Source organism: Schistocerca piceifrons, chromosome 1 (genome assembly GCF_021461385.2).
Source record: "Schistocerca piceifrons isolate TAMUIC-IGC-003096 chromosome 1, iqSchPice1.1, whole genome shotgun sequence".
In the NCBI taxonomy this organism is placed as follows: domain Eukaryota; kingdom Metazoa; phylum Arthropoda; class Insecta; order Orthoptera; family Acrididae; genus Schistocerca; species Schistocerca piceifrons.
This window is the reverse complement of record NC_060138.1, coordinates 20739411-20751676: the sequence shown is the minus strand read 5'-3', so window position 1 is coordinate 20751676 and position 12266 is coordinate 20739411. Positions and strand designations below refer to the sequence as shown.

The 12266-nt window shown below is 41.4% G+C and overlaps 1 protein-coding gene across 1 annotated transcript in view; it reads right to left on the bottom strand.

Moving 5' to 3' along the window:
* Positions 1 to 12266, bottom strand: part of LOC124797682 (differentially expressed in FDCP 6 homolog) — a 134949-nt gene that overhangs the window by 26534 nt on the left and 96149 nt on the right. Inside the window, exons 8-9 of the mRNA XM_047260804.1 lie at positions 10519 to 10655; positions 10305 to 10429 (exon numbers count right to left, since the gene is read on the bottom strand). Coding sequence (XP_047116760.1) covers positions 10305 to 10429; positions 10519 to 10655 — 262 coding nt within the window. The remainder of the gene's footprint in view (positions 1 to 10304; positions 10430 to 10518; positions 10656 to 12266) is intronic.

The following is a 12266-nucleotide window of genomic DNA, read 5'->3' as shown; positions in this document are numbered from 1 at the left end:
GTCGGTCCAGCGTCTTGATTTCCATTATTTTCCTTTCCTGCTGCAGAATCGGACAGTCCAGTGAGCAAGGGGGATGGTGCCCTCCGCAGTGGACGCAGATGGGAGGCGGGGCACATGGAGTATCAGGATGGGATGGACGACCACAATCGCGACACGTGAGGCTGGAAGCACAGCGGGAAGACATATGGCCGAACTTCCGACACTTGAAGCACCGCATTGGGGGAGGGATAAATGGCTTTACATCACACCGGTAGACCATCACATTGACCTTCTCAGGTAATGTGTCACCCTCGAATGCCAAGATGAAGGCACCGGTGGCAACTTGATGATCCCTCGGACCGCGGAGGATGCGCCGGACGAAATGGACACCTCGGCGCTCCAAGTTGGCGCGCAGCTCGTCGTCGGACTGTAAAAGGAGATCCCTGTGAAAGATAATGCCCTGGACCATATTCAGACTTTTATGGGGCGTGATAGTGACGGAGACATCCCCCAGCTTAGTACAAGCGAGCAAGGCCCGCGACTGGGCAGAGGATGCTGTTTTTATCAATACCAAACCGGACCGCATTTTGGACAAGCCCTCCACCTCCCCAAACTTGTCCTCTAAATGCTCTACAAATAAGTGAGGCTTCACGGATATAAAAGATTCTCCATCAGCTCTGGTACAGACGAGACACCTGGGTGAATACGTCTCACTTTCATTCATTGCCTTTCGTTCCTCCCATGGTGTGGCCAGGGAGGGGAATGATTTGGGGTCATAGCTCTAAAATGAGCCCTCGAACGCTTAGAGACTGCTGGCAGCTGGCCACCAGCAAGAGAAGATGTGCCACGCTTCATTGCGGGTCATCCGCCCTGATGCCACCTACTCCGACCAAGGGCCCTCCCCACGGGCGCCACCCAGCCACAGCAAAGGCCACCTGGCAGGATGGCCATTGCCGGGAGTCCCGATGCCCCAGGGAGATGGGCATCTACTCCTTGGCATACGTGGGGAGTTAACGGCGCAGGCATCAGTAGAGCGATCCCTGGGTTGTCAGTGGGCTACAACCAACAGGGTACATGGCGGCCCCACCACAACGGGCTGGCTACCGTGCTGGATTTTAGGTGACACGTCGTCCATAGTTTTCATCTGTGCAGAAACTGGCACTGCTCATCGCATGGCGGAAAGTGCATGCAGGAACAGATCCATGCCCAAGAGATGGAGAGCGGGCAGGACTGCAATGCAACGACAAAGAAGCTGGCGAAAGATCTCAACACAAGATGGACATAATGTACCAAGTAAGGCACCCTTCCCCAATCGGCTCGCTCTTCGGAAAAATTTTGAGATATGGAGGTCAAACCCAACAGGGGACCATCACATAAGGCCGAAACGTTTGAGACTGCTTTTAGTTGCCTCTTACGACAGGCAGGAATACCGCGGACCTATTCTTACCCCCGAACCCGCAGGGGGCCAAAACAACAGTCAAAGCAGTGGAAACATGGTGATTCTCCTCCATCAAAGAAAGCAAAGACAATTCCTTCAGTGGGAAAGGTCATGGTATCAGTGTTCAGGGATGCGAAAGGGATTCTGTTTGTAGATTATCTCCCCACCGGGCAAACAATTACTGGAGAATACTATGCTAAGCTCCTGGACAAATTGCAACATACATAAAAAAAGGTCATCTTCCATCAAGGCAATGTGTGCCCACACACAGGTCCCATCGCCATGGAAAAATTATACGAACTAAGGTATGAATTGTAGCCACATCTGCCTTATTCACCTGATATGGCTCCATCACACTTCCATCTCTTCCCAAAATTGAAAATTTTTCTCGGTGGATGAAGATTCACTTAAAATGAAGAACTGATAGCTGGAGTTCACAACTATTTTGCAGGACTGGAGGAAACTAATTTTTGAGATGGGATAAAGGCACTGGAACATCATTGGACCAAGTGCATTATTCTACAAGGAGACTACATTGAAAAATAAAAGCAGTTTCAGTGATGTAAGCACTTTTTTTCTATTCTGTTCCGAGAACTTTTAACCTACCCTCATACACTAACATGACTGATGAATCCCAATTAGCCTCCTCAGACATGATGAAGCTCTATACAAACAACCCAATGAAATTCACTCTACACACAGGTGACTGATAACTTGGTAAGTAGAAAAAAATAAAGTCAATCCGAGAGATTAAAACATACATGGATTGTTTGGAACTGATTCTAACTTACAATTATTTTAAATTCCATAGAAATGTTTGCCAGCAAAATGGTAGGTATGGCCATTGAGGAACTATTTCTGGATTTTTAGCTGATTCCTATAAATCGTCTAAGAACAATTATTCTCTCTATGGAATGTAATATTCCAATTACTTTTGAACAATGAAATCTCTCTCTCTCTCTCTCTCTCTCTCTCTCTCTCTCTCTCTCTCTTTTAACTAGATCTGACAATGGTCAATTTTATACACGTTTTGTAAATTTTCCATTATTCATCTGGCTATGAAAATCCCAACAAATCTTCCCATCAAATCACGAATTAAATTTTTATAAATACCTGATTAATTCAGAGCAAGGTTGACCCCCCCCCCCCCCCCTTACAAAACTAGACCTCATGCTAATCATTCCTCTATCTCATTTATCTATTTTCCACTCTGCCTGGCTACGAAAATTCAGACAAAATTGATTACGTAATTTCTAGTGAGTATTTTTTTTTCACGATGTTCTCTCTCTCTCTCTCTCTCTCTCTCTCTCTCTCTCTCTCTCTCTCTCTCTCTCACACACACACACACACACACACACACACACACACACACACACACAAAATAAACAACCCTACAAACAAGGTCTCAAACACGTAGCTTGTTCATGTTGGAGGGCATTGGAATATAACTGTCTCAGTGATGTCAGAATGATGAGTGTCCAGAAATGTAAAATTTTGCACAAAATCGGGTATTCTACGACTACAATGAGTCAAAGACACGGCCAGTCAACTCACAAAAATATCTGGGTGCAATAAATTGTGCAAAAATGAAATGGAATGACCACATCGGCCCATTTGTGGGTAAGGGAGGTGGCAGACTTCGGTTCATTGGTAGAATACAAGGGAAATGCAATCAATTTAAAAAGCAGACTGCTTTCAAAAAACTCATGCACCCATCCAAGAATACTACTCTAGTGTGTGGGACCAAACTAACTACAACTAACAACAGAACTTGAATGTATACAAAGAAGGGCACAGCATGAATAGTCAGAGGCTTGTGTGACCCATGGTAGTGAGTCATGGAGTTGCTGACGAAATTGAACAAGCAAACCACACACCACGTGCTGCGACTGCTCAAAACCCATTCAGAAAGACCACTAAACAGACGAAGCCATGGGTATGTCTCACCTATGTCAGGCCAACCCACACCACTTCTTTTGTCACCCAATCACCACAGACGAGTGCCTAGTGTCAAAGGGACAATGCACCCAATGGAAACACGGAATACTCCCCACTGAGACAGGCATCGTAGGACACCCAGTCATCACAGGACAAGGGGATGCCGAGAATTTTTTGAACTTTATGGTGTGATATTAGCAGCTGATGCTGGTAAGGGGGCAAACTGTTACAGGAACTTACTATCAAGATCACCTGCAAGATTATGGAGGGCTGTCAGATAAAAATGTTACAGGAAGCTGCCCAAAGGAGTGTCCACAGTCCACAGTCTCACTCGAGCTCAGTTTGCACAGGAGAGCCTCGCATGCCACATCTTTGGATTATGCCTCTCCCACTGTGTTAACCCAAAATGGCATCTAGTGACTTCTCCTTCTTTCCTCAGAAAGGGAAACAACTGCATGGCAGGCATTTATAGAACAACAACAAGAAGGTGATTTTTGAAGAGTAACCTTTCCCGAACCAACAAAATGTCTATTTCTACAAAACAGGTCTCCATCGAGCCATTCACCATTGGGAAAAATGTGTCATGTTGAAGTGCAAATACACAGAGAAGGATTAATACGTACCCAAGTTTCAAGGTTGCAGCTTCATAATTAAAACTATGACTTGGCGCAGCTTCATAATTAAAACTACGACTTGGCCCCTGTAAAAGTCCACAACTGTTTTAAAAGTTTTTGCGTTTTATTTACAATCATGATATTAGCAGGAAATTAGAGTTTGAATTTACTTGGTCTCTTGTACAAATGTGTGGCTAATAGTAGTGTTTGGATGTCTTTCTGTGTTCCAGTGATATGTAGTGCTAATGTGACAGACAAATCCCTATCAGGTTCTACACTGAATTTACAGTCGAGCTAGCCCCTCTTCTAACTACTGTAGAATCTCACTTAATGAGCACCTCCCATAATGCGCAATTCGCATAATGAGCAAAACAAATTGTAAATCTGACTCTGACAAGCGATGTTTCACATAATGAGCGACGAAGATTTAGTGTAATGTTACCAGCCATTCGCGCACATATGAACACCTTTTATTGTCGGCAGCGGCATGTGAACAATGACTTTAGTAATACTGCGGTCTGGGTTTACTGCTACTTCTGCTACCCTATTAGTGCAGCTTGTCATCACACATTTTCTCTAAACTTGTATTCACACAGTGCTTCTTGTGTGCAAATTTTAACAACCTTCGCAAAAACGTCCCCAAAGATAAAGACGCAAGAAGACAACCATAAGACAAAGAAAATTACCTTAGAAATAAAACGTAAAATCATTGAAAAATGCGAACACGGTGTGAGCGTTGCTGATGTAGCATGCACACACAATCGGTCTACATCTACTACTTGTGCTATTCTCACGGACAAGGACAATACTGAGGAGACAGATGCTTCAAAGGGAGTGACAAGACTATCTAAAGAGTGTTTTCATATTCTGCACAATCTCGAAAGGCTGTTCCTTATGTGGATAAATGAAAAGCAATTAGCAGAGTGACACTATTAATGGGGACATCACTTGTGAGAAGACACAATGATTTTGTGCTTTGATGTCTTACTTCTCCCCCCCCCCTCCCCCACCCCCCTCAGTGGGGACATACCTGCCTTCGGTGACTGTCCACACCTCCCGCACTCCAAACAGAGCGACTAATTGGAAATTTGGGACGATAATAGCTTAAGCAATCACCTCTCCCTGGGGCTAGTCTGTACCATGGGGTGTGCCAAGTCTACCTGTCAACCCAGGCCTGGGAATTACATATTACACGGTCATCTGTTATGTGTCAGATGCATGGGCCGATCTTCAGGAGCAAACAGAAAGGAAGAACACACAGAAAGTAACCTCAAATGCCAAAGTGGGAAAAAGATACGAGTTGTACAGTGAAGAAAACAGAGGAGGGATTATTCTGACATCAGGCTACTAAAACTTCAGAAAACATTCCCAAAAGTAACCCAAATATGTTCCCCATGGGAGGGGAAAAAGAATAGCAGGACAGACATGCACTATGGAAGGGAAAAGGTGCTGCAAAGGCTGGGGCCCTGCAGTAACCAAGCACGATATCACACCAAAAAAATTGTGCCCATTAGTTGGAAGAAAGCACAGGTCACATTCATTTACAAGAAGTGTAGCAGAAGCGATCCACAAAACTACAATCCAATATTCATGACATCAATTTGTAACTTAATTTTACATCATCAACTTAGTTCAAACATAATGAGCTATTTCTTACAAAATGACCTTGTCCGTGCAAACCGGCACGGATTCCTACAAGATCGATCATGTGAAACCCCTCTCATCCTTTTCTCACACAACATACTGTAAGCTTTGAGTTAAAGTAGTCAGGTAGCTGGAGTATTTCTTGATTTCCAAAAAAGCATTTGACTGAGGATTTTTTGCTAGGGAAGACTTGGATGGAGAGTAATTGTCAGATGAGGTAATTTCATGTGTGCCCCAGGAAAGTGTGCTGGGACCCTTGCTGTTCATGTTATATGTTAATGACATTGCACAGAATATTAATTTTACCCTCGTACTATTTACAGACGATGATGCAGTTATCTATAATGAAGTACTGTCTGAAAAAAGCTGCAGAAATATTCAGTCAGATCTTGATAAGATTTCAAAGTGATTCAAAGATTGGTAACCTCCTTTAAATGTTTAGAAATGTAAAACTGTGCACTTCAAAAAATGACAAAATCCTAGTATCCTATGACTTCAATCTCAATGAGTCACAGTTGGAATCAGCCAACTCATAAAAGTACCTGGATGTAACACTTTGTAGGGATATGAAATGGAATGACCACATAGACTGTCATGGGTGAAGCAGGTGGTAGGTTTCGGTTCACTGGTAGAACTTCGGGAAAACACTATCAGTCTACATCTACATCCACGGGGATACACTGCAAATCACATTTAAGTGCCTGGCAGAGGGTTCATCGAACCACCTTCACAATTATCTCTTATTCCAATCTCGTATAGCACATGGAAAGAACGAACACCCATACTTTTCCATATGAGCTCTGATATCCCTTATTTTATAATGGTGATTGTTTCTTCCTATGTAGGTTGGTGTCAATAAAGTATTTTCACATCCAGAAGAAAAAGTTGACGATTGGAATTTTGTGAGAAGATTGCTCTGCAACGAAAAACCCCCTTTGTTTAATGATGTCCACCTCAAACCCTGTATCATTCCAGAGACACTCTCTCCCCTATTTCGCAATAATACGAAACATGCTGTCCTCCTTTGAATTTTTTTGATGTATTCTGTCAATCCTATCTGGTATGCATCCCACACCGCACAGCAGTATTCTAAAAGAGGACGCACAAGCATAGTGTAGGCAGTCTCCTTAGTAGATCCGTTACATTTCCTAAGTGTTCTGCCAATAAAATACTGTCTTTGGTTAGCCTTCCCCACAACATTTTCTATGTATTTAATAAGTTGTTCATAACTGTAATTCCTAGGTATTTAGTTGAATTTATGGCCTTTAGATTTGACTGATTTATCATGTAACGGAAGTTTAACAGATTCCTTTTAGCACTCATGAGGATGACCTCACACTTTTCATTATTTAGGGTCAACTGCCAATTTTCATGCAATACAGTTATCTTTTCTAAACCATTTTGCAATTTGTTTTGCTCTTCTGATGACCGCCAGAAATCACTTCCATCTTACTCTTAAGACTTTCTGTCAATTACTACGAACTGTGACTTCTCTCACAGGAAATCACAAATTCAGTCACATAACTGAGATGATACTCCACAAGCATGCGATTTCACTACAAGCTGCTTGTGTGGTACAGTGTCAAAAGCCTTCCGCAAATCCAGAAATATGGAATCAGTTTGAAACCCCTTGTGAATAGCACTCAACACTTCATGCGAGTAAAGAGCAAGTTGTGTTTCATAAGAACGATGTTTTCTAAATCCGTGTTGACACTGTGTCAATACACTGTTTTCTTCGAGGTAATTCATAATTTTCGAACACAAAGTATGCTGCAAAATCCTGCTGCATATCAACGTCAATGAGATGGGCCTGTAATTTAGTGGATTACTCCTACTACCTTTCCTGAATATTGGTGTGACTCGTGCAACTTTCCAGTCTTTTGGCATGGATCTTTCATAGAACAAATGGTTGTATATTATATATGATTGTTAAGTATGGAGCTATTGCATCAGCATACTCTCAAAGGAACCTAAATGGTATACAGTCTGGACCAGAAGACTTGCTCCTCTTAAGAGATTTAAGTTGCTTCACTACTTCAAGGATATCTACTTCTACGTTAATCATGCCGGCAGCTGTTCTGGATTCAAATTCTGGAATATTTACTAAAGTCTTCTTTTTGTGAAGGCGTTTCGGAAGGCTGTGTTTAGCAACTTTGCTTTGGCAGCACTGTTTTCGGTAGTATCTCAATTGCTATCATGGAGAGAAGGCGTTGATTGTGTCTTGTCGCTAACATACTTCACATATGACCAGAATCTCTTTGGACTTTCTGACAGGTTTCGAGACAAAGTTTCATTGTGGAAACTATTATAAGCATCTCGCATTGAAGTTTATAAAGGAGACTGCTTGTAAATCACTCATGTTACCCATTCTGGAATATTGCTAAAATGTGTGAGGCCCATATCAAATAGGACTAATGGGGAAAATTGAATCTACATACAGAGGGGAAGTGTGAATGGTCACAGATCTGCCCTGTCCTGCAGGAGAGAGTTGCGCAGATGCTGAAAAAACTGAACAGGCATATTCTGTATGACAGATGTAAACAATCCTGAGAAAGCTTGCGTACAAAGTTTCTAGAACTGATTTTAATGATAATTATCGCAATATACTATAACCTCCTCCTTATTGCTCACATACTGAACATGAGGACAAGCTTATATTAATTACAAATCACAGAGACTATAAACAATCGTTCTTTCCCTGTACAAAACTCGAATTGAACAGAAAGAAACCCTAGTAACTGGTGGAATGGGACATGCCCTCTGCCACGCATTTCACAGCAGCTTATAAAGTGTATATGTAGATGCAGATGTAAATATAGCAGATATTTATAATGTTTGGAAACAAAACATATGAGAACAATATTCTAGATACAGTCACAGACTTACTGTTAGTGAACATTAACCCTAAAGTAACGTAATTTGATATCACGTTGGAAGATGACTTTCCATGTTCCTGAAGGAGAAAGATAACGATTGAGCTGGCAATCACACAAATGTCAATCATGAACTCTAGCACTGACAACATTTAGAATTAAGCTCAAAGATTACATATATTGTATAACATACTACTGTGCATTAACTGAACATAGATACAGATAAATTTATTTCCATAAAGCAGTTTTGTAGCATTCACAAGATATGTAATTATTTTTTAGCACAATGCCAGGTACGGGCCTGTGATGGTGTGGGCAGTATTGTAGTTATGTCCACCTAGCAGCTTCCATTTTAACTGCCTATCGACCATGGACTTATTTTCTTTCCACTTTACAGCAGATGCTGAATTCTAGCAGATTTATGCCATCACTGCATTTACAGTGAGAAGTGATTAATTTATTGACCAATAGACAAGTAAAAAGGAAGCAGACAGGTGGACATTAGTTGCAATACAACCAACACCATCACAAGCTGGCACCTGGCACTGCACTTAAAAAGCAATACATAATTTTTGCACACCCCATCTGATGATGAGCTCGAAAAGACTCAAAAACTGGTTTATAGAAAAACCAATATTATGAAAGGAACAGGTCACAGTTATATGTATTTATATTCAATTTACATCTGTTATCTATCACCCACTTGAAATGAGATCTACAGGATCCATCCCAATGACACGGGTTGGTGACAAAAACCACTGCAGTGAGGGAGTGTGTTCAGTTGCGCCCAGTCTTTAGGCAAACTATGCTAAACTCTAGCATCAACAAAACTCTAAAGTGGACTATTAAAACAAAGCCAGTACTGTGGCTGGAACACAATTACTTATTGCCTATGCATCAAGATGACTTCAGCAAAGAAAGGGGAACTTGCAGTATCTGTGTAAGATTAGAGACTGAAATTTTGACCACATTTGTTTGTTGCAACTTACTGCGTGCAGTCTTCTATACCTTACTTGTATCTCACAATGCAAAAATTTCTATTCTGATAAATAAGCTCCATATTGGCAGAATATCAAAAACCTTCATCACAGATATCTACTGGCTGCTTCCCACACATTGTGTTGAAATATACGACACTGGTTCATCACAGAATATCACAGGACATCCCACAAGGAGCACTTTCAACTCCCAGTACTGTAAAAGATGCCGATACTGGAACTCCTACTGTCACCTGTTGAACTACTGAAATACGCAGACAATATTTGCTTATTCGTAACAGCTACATCTCTCGAGGATACCAGCTACAGGCTAGATTCAGCTGTCGACCTACTTGACAGTTGATTGACAAAAAATGTGAAAGCAGCATATGCTCACAAATCTCAAGTAGTGGTGTTTATATGCAAATGAGTGCATTGTCTTATTCTGCTGATGAAGTTGGAAGATTATAGAATGACAGTAACCTCACCTGCACAGCACCTGGGAATATTCTACAATTCACTATAGATTCAGGAAGTACATGTCTGATATTCTTCCAAAATTAGAGCAAGCGATAAACATTCTACATGCACTGAGCCATACTTAATGGGAAGTCAGAATCAGAATTTAATACAGCACTGGCTGCCACGCATTACACCAAACACTAGATTTTAATAATAAAACACAGAAGGACAACAGGTATATCACCTTTGCCTGTCACGTTTGCAGTGTGTATAATTTTCAATCTGCTATATATTTCACTTCACCCAGTCCCAGCTAGGCGATTCCCAACGCTCTTTGTGTCACAGTACCATCTAAGGAAACATACAACCTCTCACTCACCCTCAATTTCGCCTCAAGAACTTCTTTTGACTTTTCTGACAGAAGTATCTTATCTCTTGCAATATTAAGTTCCTGATCAAGCTGCAATCTTTCTTCTTCTAGCTGCCTCAAACGATCAATAGCCTCTGAAAAACCAAGGATTCCATTTGTATAGATAGAATATTAATAAGCCTATCCAGTGAAGCACTCAGTTATGTCAGAGTAGTAATCTAACCTTGCAGTTGCAATTCCTTGTCTCTCTGTTTTTTCTCAAATTCAATTCTCTTCTCTCTCTCTTGTTCTAGAAGTAATCTCTGTTCTTCTTGGAGTTGCTCCAATTCCTCTCTCTTCTCCCATTCTTCACGAAGAACTCTGTCAAGATTCAATTTTTATTACATTAAAAATACTGTACGAAATTTGGAAGTCATTAAAAACAAACTGCAACTAACATTTGAAAGCTTATTCTATGTTAATAAAAAATTAACTGGTTAATAAACTAAATAATGAAAAGTCCAGGTTGGAATGTCAAAATTATGAAAATCAAACTGCTACTTACCATAAAGATGACATGCTGCGTTGCCAACAGGCACAACGGAATGACTGTTACATGTTGAGCTTTTGGCCAAAGCCGCCTTCAGAAAAGTGTCTCCCCCCCCCCCCCCCCCCCCCACACACACACACACACAAATCCAAGCACCTGCTGCTTCCACTTGACACAAAACCACTGGTCACAGTGACCAGAGAGAGCGGTCATATATGTGTGAAGTGTGCTTGCTTATGTGAGTGCGTGTCCATTTTCTTTTTTTTTTTTTTTTTCCTCTCTCTTCATGAAGAGGGCTTTAGCCAAAAGTTCAGTGTGTTACAGCCTTTTTGTTGTACCTGTCTGCAACTAAGTGTCATCTTTACATTGAGTAGCAATCTATCCTTTTCATACTTGTTAATAAACTAAACAAAGATTTGAGAACACAAAAGCACTCAAACTATGTGAATGCCTCTAATTTACGCCTGGTGGAACTTTTTTGGCAAGATCATTCGTGCAATGAAATAAGATCACTACAAAGAACCCGACACATTTTAGTGGCCAGAACTGTGAAAAGCTATTGAGACAGAAAGCAGAAAGTTCACTGTATACTTAAAATCAGCAGCAGCATTCAGATACACAAGGGGTGGTGTGTGTGTGTACTCAGCATGAGTACTCAGGCGTCAGCTAGGAGGCATTCTTTGGGTGACGACAAACAGAGAAAGTGGAGAAATGGTAATGATTCTTACTCAGTGCCCCCCCCCCCTCCCCAACCTCTCTCTCATATATTTTGGCTTTGTATCAGAAGCACAGTGATTTAAGTAACACCAATGAAGTATCAAATGAATATTTATTCTGTGCCCTAGTCAAGATCCTTGTGTGTACCACATAATTCCACTTGGGAAACTAAAATAACTTCCTCCAAGTCTAAAAGTAATTTTTCTTTGATAACAGAAATCAGAAGGCTCACTGATTAAATGCGCTACTTGAGTGAAACTAACAGAAGGGTGTAAATTAAATGTGGCATTCCACAGTGCACGGAGATTTGTCGTCTCCTACATTTCCCTTGAGGTTCAGAATAGTCATCTTCTGTCTTGCCTTTCCATTCAGTAGAAGCTGGTTCAGAGTAACATTTGGGTTCAATGGCAGACTTGCAGTGTCATTACCAAGACTTTTTATCAGCTTCCACATCCTTCAACTGGTTTGTTTCATGTCCAGATCTGATAGTAACTTCATCCGTCTTTCCCTTCTCTACTCAGCTATGTTTCGGAGCAGTTTTTCTCCTGCTTCAATTGCATTTGCTGACAAAGCGTCTGCATCAAACTTGCTACCACCATTGCTCATGAGAGAGTGTGAACTTTGGTGATGGCCAGGTATAAATTGGATCCTACATCCAGGTGAAATTTGCCTTTTTGATATTTTCTCTACAAGTCTGACACATTCTCTGTAGTTTTTAGGGTCTG